Genomic DNA, 20214 nt, shown 5'->3' with positions numbered 1-20214 from the left:
AGAAATTATTAGCAGGAAACTCCCCTCATAAGGCACTCGGTCATTAGGTGCCGGATACTCAGCTACGCTCCTGTCTGATCCCACGTTTATCAATCCGCTCATAATGGAATCATCCACGCGGAGCTGGGACTTCGGGACGATGCTTATCCAGACAGAGATCGCGACGATCGATTCCCACAATACGCTCGAGCGATCCGGGCGAAGTGTCGTTATGTCGGGCGATTCCCCGAGTCCCGAGAAGCTCTTTATGACGAGGGTTCCCCGCACCTAATTGTATTTAAAGAATGTGTTGAGAAAATAGACCATCGTAACGAGCTTGAGCTACAAATTTGTCGAATTGAATTCATACTCGTGATTGCTACTTCCGATGGAGCTTGTGCCAAAAAGCAACGACTTCCTTGTACACCGCATTTTCTGCGATTCGAAGGTGCTGTCATCGAAAGAGGCCGTCTCCAATTAACCGGCATGTCTCTGATATGCTCGGCTCTTGGAGAGGACGGGAGTTCAGGTGGAAAGGAAAACACCGAAAAATCTCCCTCTCTGATAGACGGTCAACTTCTCGCAGCTGAAAGCGGGAAGGAATGTCCTTCAGTTGGAGAGAATGCGACAATGAATATATGATCTCTAATCTCCAAAATCTCACTTCTCGCATCAATTCATTTGATTGCCGATAACTCGATACCAGGAGCTACACGAGAATGAGATTCCAAAACCTAAGGCATTGTATTCTTCTATTGTTACACCCTATATTTCTCGACTTCATCAATAATATATTCACGCTTTCATCTATATCTATTCTTGAGAGGCTGATAAGAGACTGGGAATAAACACTATATTTTCCGCCACGACCCATCGCATCTTCAGCAAGAGCTTTCCGATTTTATTGAAAGATTTCATTGTCGTTCGAGAAACTTCGGAAGTCAGAATATATGAATATCATTCCATTGGAGGGTGGAGGATCTGACTTACTATGCGAGCAGCCGCATGGAACAAATAATCAAGGGCAAAAATATGGACTAGAATTTCCGCCATCGATGGGCGAAATCTCACATAATATCTTCTAGGTGAACTATCGACCGCGAATCTTCGACGGAGCTTCCTCATTCATCCTATACAATGAAAAAAAGTGTAGCGCTCCGACTCTCTGAGCACTTGTTCAGAGTTTCTTATGAAACTCAGCTGCCTGATCCATCGTGTCCTCAGCGAAATTGACCTTGTCGATGGAGGATTAATCACTGATTCTCTGAAGCCGCATTTGGTGGGACTGTCATGGATTCTCTGAATCCGCATTTGGTGGGACTGTGATTGATTCTCTGAACCCGCATTTGGTGGAACTGACCGTGCAGCAAATGCTTGTACTCAAGCCTCGATTCATTCCCTCTCGATGGAATGCACCGAGTCGATAGGTTCCGCACTCGTCAAGCTCCCGCGACGGATGGGAAATTCAGAGAGAATTCTTGAGCTCTTAACTGGCTCCCGAAGTGGGTGAGAAATATTCCAAATGTCGAAGAAGAAAATCAACCGCATAGGAATGATTCGGAGTCGTGACCGGGGATGCTTAGGAAGTCAATCACCGCATGGATAAGACTTTTTCCTTACACACCTAAATAAAATCGCTTCAGTAATCTTGACTGAAGCTCGAATCTCACTGGAAGGCCTCTCGGAGCTCTCCCCTTTGAATCCTTATCCTTATACCTAATACTTCACGCCGTTACAAGGGTGTACTAAGCGATTTTCGCTCTGCTAGAAATGGCATGACACATCAGGAGGAAAGCCACACCGATGGCGATCGCTTCGCACGGGATCCAGGGCTCGAACAAGGGTCCCGGATGCTCGACGTCGAACCCAGTAAAGGGTTTAACCGAAGCGTCGGGGAACTTCCGCGCCAATCCATAGCTCTGCTCGTCATATAAGACTATAGAGAACTTGTTCAGCGTGGAGTAGGTGCTAGTTTTCCAGCTGATCTGGAGACTGAAAGAAACCGAGAAACATTTTTGAATATCTGTTCGTGAAGGAAAACCGGAGCCGATTCCGTGAGCTAGAAAATCCTATCGGGAGACTCACTTGTTATTGACGTCCACGACAGCTACAGCTCCGAAGTAGGGGCCGTCATTCACTCGGAAGAAGACGGGATGTGTGTACCCCTGACCATCAGGACAGATCAGGGAGAACTTGACCGTGTAGACGCGCTCAGTGAACAAGGTCGCTCCTTGAGTGGCGTAGGTACTGGCGATGCTGGCTCGAGGATTGGAGCACGGAGCGGAGGCTATCACAGCCTCCGATGCGAGAATCACGATCGCACACAGAATACTAGCTCGTTGCCACAACTAGAAAGAAGACGAGCAAAGTTTGAGACAGCGGACCCGGGACAGAAGCTCCGGTCCTGAATTAGGTGCCGGCAGCAAGTTAAGTCCCACAGATTCTGGCTACGATCGTTCCGCTGAAATCAGCTGACGGAACCCGTTCTCCACTCCATAACTGTCACGAACAAAGTCAGACAGGCCGGTGGTTTCTCAAAAACCCCATTTCGGGAACGAAACGAGGGAAATGCCTGGATCGGCACCCAACTCCCTCCCGAAATCATGAATTTTAAAAAATTGGAAGGAGGTACGATGGAAGTTTTTGAAATTAGAAATCGAGTCGCTTCCTTCCGTTCGAGGTTGGGAGCTGCGTCGGAAAGTTTCGTCTCTCGACAGTCGTGACTTAGGCTTCGCATACCATCTTTCGTCGCAGAAGGGAAGTTGGACAAATCGAACGCGTGAAATCGAAGGGAACTTCGCGCGATTGAAATTCTCGGTCCCAGACGCCGGCTCTCGATGCAAACACTCGGGGGCTGCTGTTTGAGGGAAAGAGGAACCCTCTCCGAACTCCGAATTGAGCTCGCTCCGAGTTCGGAGTTGAGGATTTCCAAAAACGAGGACATCTTCCTAATTACATGATTCCGGACTCTTTTTCGACTCTTGGGGGTCTCTCAGGAGTGCGGAACATTCGAAAAATATGCGGCTCGAGGCGGAGAGTCTAATAGATCTAATCAGTTATTTGTGGATACTCAGGCGAAGACCCCGGCGCCAAACTTCGAACCCGAATGTGACTTGCGAACAGGAAGGATCGCGCTCTCTTTGGCCATCCAGGAAGAGGTGTATCTTCGGGGAAGAGAGCGTAACCCCGAGAGGCCCCGCGTTCTATGTCCGGAAGATATCGAGCACCGGAGGGCGATCTGACGCAATAAACGAATCTCGAAAACCTCTTTATCATCATCATAAAGAAGCGGCGGCAGGCCATCGCATGACGTTCTCCTCAGATTCGCACTTCGACCGATAATACAAATTACAAAATACAATTATTATCCTAAAGTCTTATTATCTTCGTCGATGAACGCTGGCATTAACTCGGTCGCTTCTCATCTTCGGACGAGGGCCGATGTTCGCCATGTCGCCGCGTAACTCCCTTCCTCCTCGCGAGGGGATCGCATGCTCCTGAGCGAGGTCGACCCAGAGTAGAAGAGCCTATGGACACCGGGCTTGACAGTCTTCCCGAGGAAGCTCGTCATTTTCATATGCTTCCAATGCTCGCTTTCCCCGTCCGACGCGATGAAGTAGAGAAATTTTCTATCGATGCTCACCGCCAGTCACTCGTCCGTCAACCCGGCGGGAAGCGAAAGGATCGCCTTTTTCGCTCAAACTCATCGCTCGTTTCCCGTTCGAATCGAGCCGCCTCGGTGGCATTGGAAATGCCGCTATCGGTGCGCGAAGAGACCGGAGTAGACTTTTTACTCTGGAAAGAATCTCGAAGTCAAGCGCGAACTCAAGAGAATCCGGCGTCAACCGCTACACCGACAGCGATTCTCAGCTGACTCTTGAAGGGAGGAAGAAAACGAAGACGCCTTCCATAACAAGTGTTGACGCGGGATATCGCTAGGTTCCAGACAGCTATTCGACGTTCTAAGTCTACAGATGATTCGCAACGTGTCGCAAGAGTCAATGCGGAAACCTCGGGAAGCGGAATACATTGCACTCAATGAGACTGCTCTGCGCCACAATACGTCTGTGTTGAGCTTCACTCGGACAGCTGTGTCGGCACTCGTGAGTACACACTTTTACCTGCGTGCCCTGGGCCCGAGGACCGAATTCTCTGGGATCATGGAGCATCTCCGACTGAGCGTTAATCAAGCAAAAATTGTCTTCCAGAGCGGGGTATCGGCAGGAATCCTCGGTCTGACGTCATTCTGCGGCTTCGCCTTCTATTTCTTCACAGCTCTGATTTTGTGGTGTATGTTGGTCTTCCGGAACTACAAAACGTGGCCGAAATATCTGAAAAGCAGGAGAACTTTTCTTACCCACAGCCTGCTTGAAGGTCTCTTCACCTATATTCTATTCTGGACCTTCAGCTACGGAATGGTCCACGTTTATTGATGCGGTGAAAAACTCCTCTTTGATTATTGCATCCGAAAGACTTCCGCGGGTCCCCGATTCTAGAGCTTTCACGCAGACATCGACGGAGATCGCGTCTGACTGATAGTGAAACCTCGACCATTGTTGCTGTTCTTAATTCGAAAGGTTCTGCGAAAAAAAAACTTGTGATCGATTCATTCCAACTATGATTTGAGCCAGTGTTCCACGAGTTTAGGTCAAGCGTTCTGTGGTAAGTTGTGAGAAAGACTTCATGTCTGAACCCTCAGGAGCAAGGGATCCTCAATTCCATGGTCAATAAAGATGTTTTCTATAGAAAGAGAGGAGCTTTCTTTCACGCGGATAGAGTCTTCTCCCCCTTGGGGGTTCCCGTCCTGAGATTGTGATAAAGTCGATCTTCGTCTTTCCGGGGCATTCACGTTCGCTCTGCTCAATGTTTTTCCTTTTCGGAAGAGTTTGTCGAGAACGGTTCCCAATGATTTCCGCGACATGTTAGAAAGAGATGCTCGGTCATCCCCGCTCGTTCACTCCGACTCTACGCGTCGAAATTCTGGTCCATCTGAGAAGTCCTCTGCCGGTTTGTGCCCAGTTTGGTGACTAACTTGTCTTCGTACACTCCGGAGGCACTGAATGAGTGACTTGTTTCTGTCAGGCCCTAATGTATTGTCCATTGCGGCATCAACCTCGTCCTTTGATTTCCTAATAGACTCATCATGGGAGTCTTCAGTCGCTCTCTCTTCCTGAGAGCATTAGAGGTTATCTGATCAGATGAACCATTCGTCCGATTATCTGATTGTAAATATCAAGGAATTAACCTCAGTAAAGAGATAATCGATCATCTTCCTTGAGAGTACAGAACGCATGCACGGTAGGGTGCCGGGTCTACTCTCCCGAGAGTGCGTTCCTTTAGTGGGATGCCCGTCGAGAAGAATGTGACTTTCTGGACCAATACCCTCCCAATAATAGTGGTCCCTCGGTCAGTCACGGAGCGCTGCGCTACAGTCTGAGCGATTATCCATTCGGAATAGTCGTATGATTCACTTCTTCCGATTTACTCGTCTCGCTCGAGCTGAATGCCCAGCAGACTATCCAGCCGATTAGTTGTAGGGAACAGTGGTCCTATTTTCAAAATGTAGGGAGGCTGCACATGCCACCCTTGAGTCGTGGGGGACGCGCCCCCCTGGCGTTCTCGATTGCTCGATCTCATACCTAGGGAGCGTCCCGGCACGACTCCCTGGTCGGGAAGGGGTGTCCCGCTCAGAAAGCGTAATTGAGTCATAACTCGCGATAACTTCCTTGTCTACTCCCGGGAGCCCTACCGTGACACGGAAATGCGCATCGTCGTGTGGAAGGTGCCGGGACAGTTGTTGATCAGGAATCCGAAGGTGTCATCGAGATTCGTATGAACTTGCTGACTCGGCAGGGAAACGAATCAAGCGGTTATGTCCGTTCCGTTAGATAGCCCCTGCTCCGGGGCCAGCCGGTGTTGGATGTCATGGATAGATTAAGTCACTTTTCTGACGAGCAAACGTTGATTTCTGCATTCTCGATCTGGCGGTGGCGCACGTTGCTCCTGCAAGGTCTCGGCCTCGATGGAAATACCCTGCGATACTTCCGGCAGACAGACCAGATTGATGGATAATCGTCAATTCAACATTTGCCCGGAGGCGAGCCTGGGAACTCGGGAAACGCTCGTTCCATGCAGAGAGAATGACAATTATTCGAGAGCCAGAATCGGTCCACTAGGAGGATGCCGGCACCCAAGAAAACGAAATGAAGGTTTTCCAGAGCTAGGAAGGCATCTCACGAGTCTACGATACACTCGGTTGCTTGTTCATCCGGAGACAGCCGACTGTTGAGGTGGTATCCCCCTACTAATGAAGCGCGACTGTCCGTGATCGCAAAAGTCTTCAGAGACTCTAGAAATTCTCCTCAGAGCATCGGTACTTGACGTGGAGTCAGGGCGGCGTGCTCAGGATGAGCATCTCATCCCGCATTCGCCGAAATGACCCACCCGCAGGGATCTGCCTCCCCTCTCGCGCTGCCTTCCAGTTGTATCACTTCGCCCGTCGCGGCGGCTCGCCTGGCATCCCCAAACGTTCCTGGGGTCACAGATAACGCGCTCTCGACGACGAAGTCCCATCCATACATTCCCGATCCCGATAGATCCGAAAATCCGAAATACGGTCGATCCGACTTTCCGAAAATGGGAGGGGGACCTGAGATTTGACTCCTCTCTACTGTCGAGTCTGTCTACCGATTGAGCGCTATCGGAGTCAGGCCCGATCCATCGGCTGCGAGGATATTTCGACTAATTTGAGCAATCGCTCAATATTTCCGTCATGAGATATTCATTCTGACTGAGACTCGGAGTTAGCATCGTCGTGTAACTGACGCCGTGATTGTAGCGCGGCCGCAGGCCGAGCTCCCCAGGCTGGTGGCACATATTTCTATACCCCAGCGTTTCTGGCGCTTACATTGCGGGGAGCTCTAGATTGCACCAAGATCTCTCAGAGAAATATAAAGGGCCTCCAGGCCGAAAATTTGGAACGGAACGTCTAGGGGTGCGATTCAAATCGAAGAGAGACGAGCGTAGGAATACACTTCACCGTCAACACCTCCGCTACTTTGAACAATGCGACTCCTTTCTGGAAATATTCCTCCCCCATGTCAAAGTCACTGCCGAACGCCGAGGAGGGAGACGGATCATAGATTGACGCATGCAGCCGTACCTGCGTGGGTTGAATGAGTAAGCGACGAAGATAGAGGGGAAAGAAATCATTGTCTTCTTGAATGCCTCGCTCCGCCTAATCAAGGGAAAGTTCTCCCGCCGCCTCTTAAGCAGTATGAAGGAGCGCAGCGCCTCTCAAGCGATATATACGAGCTGACTTCAGGTTGGGATTTGGATTTGAATCCGATCCTTGTCTGTCAGGAAGTGCGGACAAAGGATCCGACAAGGCTTGAACCTTCTGATTTCAGCGATCGGTCCGGACCATATGCACGTCGGGATGCGTGCGATTCTGACCGATTTCTTAAGGCCTTCGACCATAGGGCAGCTCACCTTCCAAAACATCTATCAGAGTCTCGCCAATACCATGTACGTATCATTCCGATGAGGTTTGCTCTTTCTGAAGCGTTTCGTGTGTCATCCCCTGTATCTCGAACGTCCGCCGATCTATATGCAACTTTGCGGAATCTCGCGGCTCGCGTCGGCGAACATGTCGTAAGCTGCAGCGCTCCACATCCAGAGATTGATTAGATACATCACGATGACTGTTTTCCAATCGGCACATATCCGAACGGCTCGTGATACCGATGGAGCGATGATAGCAGATTCGAATTTCCCACAATCCTCGATGCTTGCTGATAGGTGGAGCCTAGCAGACTTACTGTCGCTCGATTGCCTCAGTAAAGCTCTTGGTGGCTAATCATCCAATCGTAGATACATCGATATTCAACGCGATCTTATTCCGGAGGGTTTGAATACATACTTTTCGCATGTAGGATATATTAGCATTGTCACGCCGGCGCCGCCTCAGCTCGCGTTCGTTCCTGCGTTATGGTCAGCCTGTTGCGCGTCCGTCACCCGTCTATCTTCGAAGCAACTCAGGCGAGCGAATCTCGAGATGGCGACTGTTAGGACCCCGGACAAATTCTGATTCCTCAACGGAAGTTTTCCCGCATAGAAATGAATTAGCAACGAATCATCAGATCTAATCAATGTCAGAGCCCGTATTCGGTGTAGCCCAACAGTGGTCGAAAAATCCTGGAATTCGGGAGCTTCCAATTCAAATGTCGGCGAATCGGTACTCTGGCATTCGGGACGACATGGACTGATCGCTGCTCCAAGCTCAATCTCAATGTAATGCCACGAGAGTGCGAGGCAGAATTCGTGAACAGCGCTGTCGTTCATTTCCCCGCTCAGGATCGGGCCATCCTGCTGACTCACGGAATCTTATTTTTCTGCCTCTCGCGTTAAGCGCCACCGTCCGCAACGAGATAGAGCGGACATCGAATCGAGGAGTCCCGCTGGATCTGAGATCTTATTTTGACAAACCAAGCTGCGGGGCCACTTGTGGGCCCCGATGGCGCCACGGAAAGAGGCATTTGACAACGTCACTCGACCTTGAGGGATACCCTTCTCTGTTCAGCGCGGTTGAAAACACGAGACATTATCCCAGTGGTAGCACGCACCGCTGCCAAACAGCTAGCCTCGACAAGAGCACGTTGTGGCGAAGCGCTTCATAGCGAAACAGTTCGAGTCTCAACACCAGCCGTCAGGCTCTCGTATTGTGCGACTCACCTACTCTCGCTCGAAACAAGCCGAGCTTTCTAACAGACGAGGCTCGAGCGTACTCCGTAGTGGTCTACCTCTAGTGCGTGTTTCTACACATGCTTTCGGAATCGCGTCTGGAGCGGAGCAACGCCACCGTGTCGCCGGAGACTGTTGAGACCTATGGGTCGGAGTGCTAGTGGTGGATGTCAGTGAATGGCGTGAGACATAGAAGGACCTCTGTAAGCCGGGACTTGAATCGGCTCCAATTCGGAACCGTGGGAGGGATACCTCCGGCTCAGACAGAGCCACCAAAGGACAACAGTTCATGATCTCTTGGATCTTGGACCTCGGTTGCAAGCCGACGCTCGATTGAGAATATTCAATCGGATTCGGAAAGGAAGTAAGTGTTCTCTCTTTCTTTGAATGAGCCTGTACCTGAGGATGAGGCGTTGATAGCTGAGTTCAGCGCGGTCGAGTGAGGCAGAGGAGAGACCGAAGACTCTAGGCGATGACACGCCGTGTCAGAACACTCCCAGACTCAGGACTCGCTGAGTCTGATCTGACAAACGATATCCGATCTGCGGTCAATTTGGAACTCCCTGTATCTCGACGTTTTTTTTTCTTTTTTGGAGAGGGAAATGCGTATTTCGTAGTTTTCTACTCTATGACAGTCTCGCAAGGATTGTTCGACTTACTCCGTGTCAACGTCTAATGGAGCATGCTTGAATCAGGCGAAGGCTTACCAATCAGGCTTCAATCATCATCAGAGCGAGATAGGCAAACTTTCGAGCCGGCTCCTGATTCTCTGTGCGTATCCTATCGATGGCGTAATTTCTGCCAGAAGCGGTGTCTGGTAGTCGCCTCGTTGGCAGAAAACTGCCAGAGCATGTGCGTCGTATTCTGTGATCGGAGCGCTCAAGTGTTCGTTTCTCCCTCGCCGGGTCTGCTCGGATGTGTGTTTTTTTGTTTTCCGCGAAGTTTTTGAATCTGAACGGATCTCCCGGAAGATATCACCGAACCCTCTCCGGAGTGAACTCACTATCGTAGCCAAAGCCATTGCTCGAACCGAACGTATAAATCACCAATTTGCTTGGCGTATAGCGAGGAAGCTACATGCCAAACCAACGCACAGACCGGCTAGCTAAAAACACCCCCCTTTTTGTTTGTTAACAATAAAGGTGTCATTCATTCATTCATTCATATTGCCCTCTCATTAGGAAATTCCCCAGAACGAATCCATATAGGGAACTCAATGGCTATCTTGATGTTCCATGATGATCTGGAGCTCTATCTGGCTGGAGATTTCAACACGGTTTCTAATTCTGATGATGGGAGACCGCAGAAATGTTCTTTAACTCTCGTCGATTCGATGATAGCAGCTTCCGCATATGAGCTCCGAGTATGAGAATGGATGATCGCCGGCGGAATCGTCCAGATGTGATACTATTCATTAATTCTTGTTGCGGAAAGAGCGATGGGCAAAAGAGCAGACCCCGGGCAAAGTCAAGTGCGTCTATGATTCCGATAGACGTAGAGTCGGCTTCCTGTACGGCTTAGATGCGACGATAAATAATTTCTTGAAGTAATCGCTCGGAAATTGCGAAGGAGAAGTATGGGTCGACTCGACGCACTGGGGCACGGGGCTCTAACGCCTCACCCGGTCGTTGGGTCATCAGCATCGAAGAACTCATTCCTCGAGGTAGCCCTTCTGAAATGGCGCTTATTCATGAACTGCCCGGCTTGTGAGTGGAAACGCTGAGTGAGTAGACCCCGAGATCTGAAGAGCTACCCGTCGCTATGGATCGGATGCATGCTCATCAATCGATCCTCGATCGACTTTGGTGAAAGCTCTAATCACAGCCGATGTCGGAACCACCGAATTACCTACGAGCGTCGACTCGGATTCACCCCGCGCTCGATGCCGGGTCCGACTGCTGCCGTGGCGGAATGGAATATTTTCTCGGTCTCCTCACGCAGCCGCTTCTAATCTCGTCGAGATGACGATAAGATGCGATAACGTGTTTATCTCCGTTTCGAGAAACCCGAGTGTCTAAAAATAACAGCTCGGACTACCAGAATGAAATATCTCGATTCTTCGCCTGTGGGCTGCTTCACGTGAATCAGGGGAAATCAAGGATTGTCATTGAGTCGAGGGCTCCACCCCACACCAGCGAAAAACGCGATATTCATTATTTTGATTTGGCTTTCGAAAATGTAGGTTTCTTCTATTCGCGCAGTCTAAGGATGTGCCTCCGAAATTGAGTCAAGTCTTCCCCATGATAATTCGCATCGGAAGAACGATCTTCGGTTCGGATCGGTCGATGGTGAATCGCCCGTATCGAAGGTCACCCCGGATCCCCGCTCGAGCATGGCTGACCGTGCTGAATCTGCGGGATCTCTGCGTCGCAAGCTGTTGACACGATGGCAATTATTGACATCGACGCAAGCCCTTTCGCGCATGCCATGCGTATTCCATCCGCTCGTCCCAGCTCGATCAATCCAGATTTCGAGAAGTTAGAGACATGGCTTCCATTTCAGACTCGACAAAATCGTGAATCGAAATGTCGTCCCCGTCGTCGGAAGTCGGAGTCGAGTCTCCGCGTTCAAATTTCTTGTCTCGAATGCTCTCCGGCATCTACTCGGCGTACAGCAACTTGAATGGAGCAACACTGACGGGAGCTATTGACGTGATTGTCGTCGAGCATCAAGACGGATCTCTGCACTGTTCGCCTTTCCACGTCCGTTTCGGCAAAGGCAGCGTATTATCAAGCAAAGAGAAGGTGAGTTCCGCGCTCTGACTTCGTTAGGCTTTGGCTGTACATGGATGAGCCCCAACAATGAATAACATAACACCTGTCCAAGCCGACGTGGCTATGATGTAAACGTCATGACCGCTGTCGTCACGTGGTTGTTTGCTTGCATAGTGAAAGATATGGGAGCTTAAGAGATGGTGAAATATTTCCGCTCTGACTCGACCTCGAACCCTCCAGCCGAGTGGAGCGATCCGCTGCCCACCTCCGGGAGTCTCCGGGCCTGAGCTGGAAAAAAATTGTCGCACGGGGCTTCTCGATCAGTCGAGCAGGAAAATTGGACACGACAAATCCGACTACTTTCAGTTTCTTTCAAGAAACAGCAACCGTCCCAGGAACAATATGATCTCGGCATTGGAAATATTCTATCGAATTCCTAGTATCCATTTCCTGAGAGAAATATCAATCTCTACCTCGGGCCTCGAACCTCCTAGAGAGTCGAAGAATTCGAACCTCCCAGAGAGTCGAGACCGTTTCCGGGGGACTGGGGAGCGGTGAGGACGAGGAGCGAAATTCACTCATCCCGACTTGATCCCTCTTATCGCTCCGCCCACATCGACGGCGGATCGTGCTCGGGTTGACTGAGGTTTATTGAAGGGAATCGTTTTGAATTCTCTATGAGGGTCATCAAGGAAGCGGTCAACGCAGTGCACGTCGTCACCGACTCTCTCATAACGACTTCTATAGATGGGATCTCACTTTTGTTCCGAGAGCTCTAGTAGGTCAATGATTGTGGATTCACGATGCGTGGATAGTCTTGCTGGCTCCATCCATATTAGGCCAATGGCATGCGTCCTGAAATCCGTCGACGGTCCAGAATGTTAAAGGATCGAGAGAAAAAAGATGCGAGACATCCGTTTCCTATCGCGCTAGGCAACGTATTGCCGGATTCCCTTATCGACGAGTTTCCTTTTGCAGGAGGTCGAAATCAGCGTGAATGGCGAAGCCGTTGACGGTGTACAGATGCTATTGGGCGACTCGGGCGAGGCTTTTTTCGTAGAAGAAGTGCCAGAGATCGAATTCGCTGCTTTCCAAGCGCAGCAGAGCGAGCAGCTTGATGGCGCCCCGAAAAAAGTGACCGAGGTAATTTTCGAGGTGTACGGCAGCGTGACTCGATTCGAGCGTTCCCATAGACAGGCGATTCGCAGAAGATAGTCGGCATTGCTACACTGTGCTCTGGGAAGGAGGTTTCGAGATCGCGATTCCTCAGAGCATATCGCGAGCTCTTCCTCGGGTGCAACGCGGACCGACAAAAATGGAGATCAGCAGTTTTCCGCGTTTCGCAGGTCAGCCCCCCGAGTAAACGGGTCGTCGGACGGAAGAAATCTGTGTACTGTAAATCGGTCCAGGAGAGACGCGACGAGATCGCAAACCATCTCATTTGCCACGAAGAAGACACCGAATCGCCGAGAAAGGTTTGCTGGAAGTTGTACCGTAACAAAACATCCCCTAACGGCACTGAGCTCTGTTATATATCTCGACTTTCGGGAACACGGACCGGAATAAACTTTTAATTCGAAAGGATGGGTCTAACATTTTTCCCGTCGCTATCCAGTCGGATCTGGGCAAGAGCCCTAGCCGAGCAGTACAGCGACGGAAAAAATTCACGAAAACTCGTAGCGATACCCTGCAGTGTAGTCAAGATGATTCTTCGACGGACGAAGAAATGTTCAATTTCGAATTCGACTCGAACGGTGAGCAAAGATTCGGCACATTTCCGTTAGAGAAACGAGCGTAGGGCCTGTTGCCTATCCGATTGCAATTTTCCGTCTATTCCCCCATTTCAGAGAACGATTCAACTAGTCGCGGCAACGCACATCGACAGCGCAGGTCGGGACTCCTCAGCCTGAAGTCCATGGAGAAACAGCTCAAGTTCCAGATCACCGAAGACGTTATCCCTCGGCTCTCGCTCCAGGTAAGCGCTGGAAACCCGTCAAAGAGTTCTGAGCAGGCTTGTTCCGTCGCACTTCTGGCTTCAGTTGTGGTTTCCCCTCCGCGTATTGTCGGCGAACCGCAGCGTTAATAATGAACCTCAACTGATTGTTTGTGCCACTCCACTCGGATTAGTTCTTATCTATTCAGAAACTGTGAAAACAATCACTCGCAAGGGTCTGTACAGCGAAGAATGTCACGCTCGCTCGAAACGTTCTCAGTGTGAGCAAAGATCCAGCCCAGAGATCCTCAATCTAGACATGAACGAACTTTGAGTTCCGACTTTCGACCGGATATGTTGGATGTATCACTTCTCCGGCTCATTCCCTGAGGGTCACGCGCGTGCCTTGTGCGTAGCTCGCACCGCGCGTGATAAGGCGTACTAGCTCACACGCGCTCCGACCTTACCGCGTTCCCCTACTTTTGATAAATATCGAACGTGTGCTACGTTGAATAATTAGCTCACAATCACGGTTTCAGCCGATTTAGCCGCCCATTGCTCCCGGAAATCGTTCTAGTCTCATGATGCGGGTAGCATTGCGGTAAGCATAGGGGGAATCAATATCGGAAGCTGTCGAATGAGAGCGATACTCACTCCCATGGCGGCTCGATTTGAATGTTTCACTCGAACAGATCGGAGTAATGGATGCCCCCAAGCTTCCCAATCACCGTCGGCTGCTTAACACTGAGCTCATTGGAGCCGCCTAGAATCGCAGTCATTCTAGCATAGCTTTACATTCATATGAGCGTCTAGCGTCTTCAGAGGCGCAGACTGCGGAGGAGTTTTCCTGCGTGATGTCATTCCTCAGCCAAATTCACCGTTGAAATCAGCCGTCTACCTCTGGACGCAATCGTCTGAAGACGAAGTTCTCAGATCAGACTTTCTCTTCCATCAGATCTGTTCCGAAGCTGAACTCTCGGACCATGAGCTCAGCGAGGTCGGGAGAGTTTCGGCGGCGAAGTCCGACACCGAGCTGGACCGCAGCGATTTCGATGATGCCAACTGGGGATGGGGCAGACTCCCGATGATGGACGGTGAATTCCCTCTCGTGGGAAATAAGCTTTCAACTCCCAATCGACGTCCCAGTCGGAAATCAGGTAGGCACAAGGTGGGCTTGTGTTCCATTTTTGTACTGCATCGGACGATCATCGTAGCAGACCAGGTCTTTTGGAGCTCGTACAATCTAGATCTCTCTTCTTCATTTCCAGTCGGGAACCGCCAAAGTTCCCCGCCTGCTCAGTCGAAAACCAAAGGAAGCTCTCCGACGAGTGGACAACCTCCGAAGCATTCGCCCGAGAGCAAAAGCGTCGAGAAGAAGATTTCAGGCGAAGTTTTCCTGGATGAACTTCTACCTGCCGCTCAGAAAGATCCGAAGATATCAGAGAAATACTTTGGAAGACCTCGATCAACGTCAGAAAGTGAGTGCGCTCCCATACCGGCGCTATCGCTGTTTCTCCAAACGGGCATCTGGAGTGAGATATCGAGCTCGTCGACGGCGAGTGACAATTTCGAATTTCATTCCATAAGTTCCCCGAAGGAGATCTCGCGATTTGCCGGATGATCTCGCTCTTTCGTTATGCGGGGGCCTAAGCTCGGCAGAGAACGGGGACGACCCGGGCCTTGAGGCATTCGAGCACTGCCGAGTAACTTTCGACGCGCTGTGCGCAGGTGGGTCCGCAACAACCTTTAATATCCATCCCGTTCGAATCTTCTACGCTGTAGAGGCTACGAGAATAGAGCATCTCGATTCGCTCGCTTTCCAGATCCATCCATTGTGGACAATCCGTCACTCGTTGTTCGTATCGGGGGCGATTTATATAGTTGGAAAGCGGCGGCTCCTCTAGTGGCCTCCTTGCTGGTCTTCAAGCGCACCCTTCCATCGGTGAGTAAGCAAGGCCGTGACTGAAGGTGGAAAATTCCCGCTCCTTCCCCACAGGGCTCGACCTGCCGATTCCAAAATCAATCGGCAATCGTATAGCGAGAGCTTCGCGAATTCTCGAGAGCGAAACAATATATACAGTCAAACCTCGATCATATCAACTAATGAATGTGGAAAGTGGTTGATATAATGGAGAAATTGATATAATCGACGTCTCATAGGAATGCGTCGTAAAGGAGATGACGCCAAAGTTATCCATGAGGGATGCTGATCTAAGAGCTAATACACTCTGGAAAAACTAAGGGGACCCCGAGATTTCTTTCTACAAAGACTCATGACTGACACCGATTCGGGGCAAGCGATTCTTCGAAGGATCATTACCTTTATTGAGATGAGACGATAACAACAGATAATCTTTCAATATGAGAATCCAGACTCGGAAGCTTGGATTTTACATACAGCGAATCCCAGAAGAGGAACAATGCACGCAAGAATTCCTCGGAGAGAAGCAATGTGTGTACGAATTCCCGAAAGAGGAACATATTCCTCGACTGAGATAGGAATCTCAGTCTTCCTCTGTAGCTGAGGAAGAATTCATTCGGAAAACTCGAATTATCGTTGTCTCTCTCGATTTCGAACGTCACTCCGAGCCGCGTCGGAAATTTCATTAGGCCTCATCTAACGACACACGAGGAGGACACTTCCGTCCTTGAAGAGCGTTGAGAGCTTTTGACGTATGACAATGTATTCAAGCACGGGAGGCTACACTGCCTAATTCGATAAAGCAAGGTTGTTCTGCGAAGCTCACTCGGAAATTTTGCTCCTTCCGGACGACCGCTGTGAGCATCCGGAATACCAAGGTTCTGCATGTGATCAGGAGTCGGAATCCGTGATCACTGGAGTGGAAGAGAGACAGAGGAGACACTGGGAAGGAAATGCACCGGATTCCCTAATCAACCAGAATATAAATCGGCTGGGTACGACGGACGCAGTCGCATTCTCTGAGAGTTCAAGTCAGGGCACGGATGGTTTTGGGATCCCCGAGGGAAAACGGCTGGAAGTACTTGTTCTTGGGATCGTCCGACTAAGAGGATGATAGTAACGTTCAGAAACATGGGTCGAAAACTCACAGGAAATTCTCCAAATCGTCCGGATTCCGCCGCCGGGAATTTTCGTAGCCGAAAAAACGGGGAACGTCGGAAAAAAATCGAAGAGTTAAGAGTCGGTCTCTGAGCCGCCAACTAGGACTCCGCTTTCTACTTCGGGGAGTTTAGAGACAAGTGGAGCGGAAATGATTGGTTTGTCGGGATGAAATAGTTCTCGAGGTACCGACAACTTGTTTAACTGCTTAATATTTGTCTCCAGACCGTGATTTCCGCTGTTCGGGAAAGACACATGAAGAATCGAAACAGTCCGGCAAGTTCCACAGCTTCTTCTCCTGGGAACACGAGTGGATGGTGAGATGAAGTCCCAGCACCGACAGTAATTTGGGAAAAATTTCACACCCTATTCCCCGGGAAGCATCGATATTCCGAAACCTCCACCTACTTCTCCCGTGCAGGTGGTTATGGCGGAGCAGCGTCAGTCATCTATCGGACTCAGGGGTCAGCGCCGACGAAACATCGTCTTCCAGGGCAAAAACTGTGAGCGGAAGTTATTGATGTAGCTAGACAATCGTTTTCAGAGGAATAATAGCGCAGAAACGTCATGCAAACATTCAAGTCTCCGTCATCCAATCCTTCTTCTCAACCCCGAAGGAGACTCCATCAGTAAACATCGTCAAGACAGCTCCCGAGCAGAGCCAGGAGTACAGGGAGTGGGTGGGCTCCCACGAAGAGGTCCTGACGAGAGTGTGCGGCACTCCATTCCGTAAAACGCTGCGTCTCACTTCGGAGAAGCTTAAACAGTTGGGATTGGTTCCCGGACGCAATGACGTGGAATTCAGTGTCACCACATCCTTGCAAGTGAGTGAGCGAATCGACCGGAATCGGTGAAGTTGTTTGATTGTCTCGTCTCGTTATTTCCTATCATTGTGAGTCTCGGGACGCTAGCCTGAAACGATCGATTATCTATGCACCGTTGAGTTTCGTTCCTTCCCTCGAATTTCCCCTCCGATCTAATTCGCCTAATCCCATCGATTCGTCAGGGAACCACCCGATGCACTTGCCACATCTTTTTATGGCACGAGACGGACAAAGTTGTCATTTCGGATATTGACGGAACAATAACCATTTCTGACATCCTCGGTCACGTGATGCCGATGCTTGGCAAAGGTTGGGAGCACTTGGGAGTCGCCACCCTCTTCAATAAAGTCGCAAACAACAACTACAAGTTTATATACTTGTCTGCGAGAGCCATCGGCCAGGCGGGGATGACCCGGGGATATCTGAAGTGAGTAGAGCCTACAGAACCGCATCGCGGCGAGCTTCCGGCGCCTTTGCAGGGAAGCCTCCACATTCATCATCGGAAACAGCCGGGTTTGAAATTGTAACACGAGAGGTCTCTGGATTCCAGATCCATCCGACAGGACAGCCTATCGCTTCCCGAGGGTCCGGTGTTGCTGAATCCCACGTCGCTCCTCAATGCATTCCATCGCGAGGTTATCATAAAGCGACCGCAGGATTTCAAAATATCTTGTCTGAAGGACATAATGTCGCTCTTCCCCATGGATTCGAGACCTTTCTACGCAGGATTCGGAAATCGCCTGACCGACGTGCTGTCGTACCGAGCCGTTTCGATCGAGACTCAGCGGATTTTCACAATAAATCCCAAAGGCGAGCTGACCCGAGAGTTGGTAGCTACGAGCGCCGCCGTCACCCTTGGAAGCGAGAGCTCAAACATCACGGAAAGTGGGGACGACTCGTCTCAGTCCCAAGCGAACTCGAGCTACAAAGCCTTATCGGACATCGCGGACGAGATCTTCCCACCCCTAGTCAAGCCCCAAGCAGGCGGAGCCTGATCCGATTCATCTGAATCAGCATATGGACATCATAGTGATTTTCGAAAATGTAAATAACGAACGATTCTCATGGACAGAATTCGAAGGAAACTCTTCCGCCGGAGCTGAGAGGGAAAATATCATGGTTGCCGATCCTCTGGAATGAGATCGTCGCATTTGACGTGCTCAGTAAAATCTGCGTCACTCTAAGCAGCCGTTCGCTGTAATTTTCGACACTAAACACTTGTTTCCCGAGTTGCTGCGCTTCTTCAATATGAACCCCTAACAACCATAAAACTCCTAATGTTCCAACCGGTCATTTCCGCGAGTTCAGCACTCTGTCGGAGCTCCCGTCGTTACCCAAATTGTCGGGAACCACATAATTTATCAAGACGAGAGTCTGTTTAATCGATCTCCGTGTACTTCGAACGGGGAAAGAGCTGTAGAGCTCCCGCTCCACTTCAGCGCGAGGAAGCTGCTCCACCGACTGCTCGTATTACTGCTCGTAGACATCACGGAACGCAAACAAACGTTGATATGGAGTAGCTTTGAGGATCTTATCAATGAGCAACGATCCATCAAACTTTGCGTAGTCTCACTGATCCTTCGCAAGGAGATCCCGGGAGTTTTCGGATTAACTTTGAACGCTTGTGCTCGATTCCCCCCACATGAGCTTTCATATCTCGCCAGAACCCGCTTGAGCCCCGCTGAGTCTAACGAATTCTGCTGAACGGGTCCCGCCTCGAGGAAAAAACTTCAGGAGAGGACGAAGGTCTCGCTCGTGTTCGCCCTCAGATAAAGACGCATCTGATTCCTGAGAGAAATCATCCTCCGAGCACGCCACTCCGGATATTGAGCTGCGCGCCGAGGAAAATCCGATTGGATTGATATTTTCCAGAGAGTCGCCGGATGTTTTCTCGATCGGGTCCCCGGTCGAGCACGGGAGGAGAAAATCCGGGCCGGTGTGAATCGAATGCTCAAAATCAGAAAGGTCACTCTCATATCGGTCGCTGACGAGACGCGAGGGACGCTGGCAGAGATGCCGACAGCTCGCTGGGGTTCTCTGAGCCAGAAGGAGACTGTCGGATATGTGAATGAGGTACGGGAGCGAGATCGGAATCTCCGCACACCGGACGAGTCCATTAGTTTCTCGTACGCCTCGATTCCCGATCTCGTTCCCGACGTGTGAAGTCATCGGCGAAACTAGAAATCTCTTCCTTGAGTGCTTTCCGTCAGCGCAGCGCGAGACCCCGGACCACGCTTACGGGATTCAAGCGGTCAAAAAGAGGAGGGATGATTTGCCAGATCCCGCAAAAATCCTCTGCGAAGGAATATGTGCTCTCTTCCGTCGACAGATCTCATTTCGATGGTGTTATTCCCCGCATTCTTTCTGTACGCACGTGTTCCTATTGGTTCGATTCCAACGCGATGTCAGCTTTTAGCGGGCATACATATGCAGGGGATGTCAGTCACATGGTGTCCGCTTCGGCGGGTCTCCATTTAAACAGCATTCATCTCACCATCAGATGCGTCCGCGTTCCGAAATCCGCGAGAAGGTTCAGACGATACTTGATTATCCTTTCTGTACAGAAAGACCGGGCTAGAGCTCCTTTCGAAAAGCCAGTGACCAGCTCGGACGAGATAGAGAACGATCTGTTGTGATTTTCGGCCTCCTGTCGGAATGGAACAGGGGCCTGAGCAGGAAAGCGGCGCGATACTTCTTTATCCCACACCGAAGTGAACACGAGCAACATGGTCTGGCTCGGGAAACGATGGGACAGTTCCAACTCATTCCTGATGCGCGAATGGCGTGAAGTTTCGATTGCTCGCAGGGATCCCTCGTCAATCGTGTCATCAAGAACTTACACCTCTCCGACTGAGCAAACATCTGGACTGAAACGAAGGCTCGGTGAGCAAACACGAGTGAAACGAAACTACCGAATGGCGAAGTTTCCTTGATATTCCGGTC

General features: G+C 50.4%; 3 protein-coding genes across 3 annotated transcripts; 2 read left to right on the top strand and 1 right to left on the bottom strand.

The window, feature by feature from the left end:
- Nucleotides 1-1498: 1498 nt before the first annotated feature.
- Tapdelta (Translocon-associated protein delta) lies at nt 1499-2780 on the bottom strand. Its single transcript, XM_003745533.1, has 3 exons — nt 2719-2780; nt 2065-2327; nt 1499-1971 (listed from the first exon to the last, which is right to left on the bottom strand). The coding sequence occupies exons 1-3, from the start codon at nt 2719-2721 to the stop codon at nt 1725-1727; spliced, it is 513 nt and encodes a 170-aa protein (XP_003745581.1). The 5' UTR covers nt 2722-2780; the 3' UTR covers nt 1499-1724.
- A 779-nt stretch (nt 2781-3559) lies between these two features.
- LOC100906369 (ER membrane protein complex subunit 6) lies at nt 3560-4724 on the top strand. Its single transcript, XM_003745534.3, has 2 exons — nt 3560-4082; nt 4188-4724. The coding sequence occupies exons 1-2, from the start codon at nt 3954-3956 to the stop codon at nt 4410-4412; spliced, it is 354 nt and encodes a 117-aa protein (XP_003745582.1). The 5' UTR covers nt 3560-3953; the 3' UTR covers nt 4413-4724.
- A 3870-nt stretch (nt 4725-8594) lies between these two features.
- LOC100901315 (phosphatidate phosphatase LPIN2) lies at nt 8595-18485 on the top strand. Its single transcript, XM_029112110.1, has 15 exons — nt 8595-9085; nt 11224-11465; nt 12414-12578; nt 12782-12910; nt 13051-13189; nt 13283-13410; nt 14324-14525; nt 14637-14846; nt 14956-15096; nt 15192-15310; nt 16673-16764; nt 16869-16950; nt 17065-17271; nt 17454-17698; nt 17822-18485. Exons 2-15 carry the CDS (start codon nt 11247-11249, stop codon nt 18264-18266), a joined length of 2523 nt encoding a protein of 840 aa, XP_028967943.1. The 5' UTR covers nt 8595-9085; nt 11224-11246; the 3' UTR covers nt 18267-18485.
- Nucleotides 18486-20214: the final 1729 nt, after the last annotated feature.

This window comes from Galendromus occidentalis, unplaced genomic scaffold, assembly GCF_000255335.2.
Source record: "Galendromus occidentalis unplaced genomic scaffold, Mocc_1.1 scf7180000077484, whole genome shotgun sequence".
Lineage (NCBI taxonomy): Eukaryota > Metazoa > Arthropoda > Arachnida > Mesostigmata > Phytoseiidae > Galendromus > Galendromus occidentalis.
Note: the sequence above shows the minus strand (reverse complement) of the source record. Positions and strands in the feature narration are given on the sequence as shown.

Coding starts and splice junctions, on each gene's coding strand:
- LOC100906369 (XM_003745534.3), top strand. CDS start 3,954: ATGATTCGCAACGTGTCGCAAGAGTCAATGCGGAAACCTCGGGAAGCG. Junction 4,083..4,187: donor GGACAGCTGTGTCGGCACTC/GTGAGTACACAC, acceptor ATTGTCTTCCAG/AGCGGGGTATCGGCAGGAAT.
- LOC100901315 (XM_029112110.1), top strand. CDS start 11,247: ATGTCGTCCCCGTCGTCGGAAGTCGGAGTCGAGTCTCCGCGTTCAAAT. Junction 12,579..12,781: donor CCCCGAAAAAAGTGACCGAG/GTAATTTTCGAG, acceptor CGCGTTTCGCAG/GTCAGCCCCCCGAGTAAACG. Junction 16,951..17,064: donor CGTCTTCCAGGGCAAAAACT/GTGAGCGGAAGT, acceptor TCAACCCCGAAG/GAGACTCCATCAGTAAACAT.
- Tapdelta (XM_003745533.1), bottom strand. Junction 1,972..2,064: donor GTCGTGGACGTCAATAACAA/GTGAGTCTCCCG, acceptor GGTTTCTTTCAG/TCTCCAGATCAGCTGGAAAA.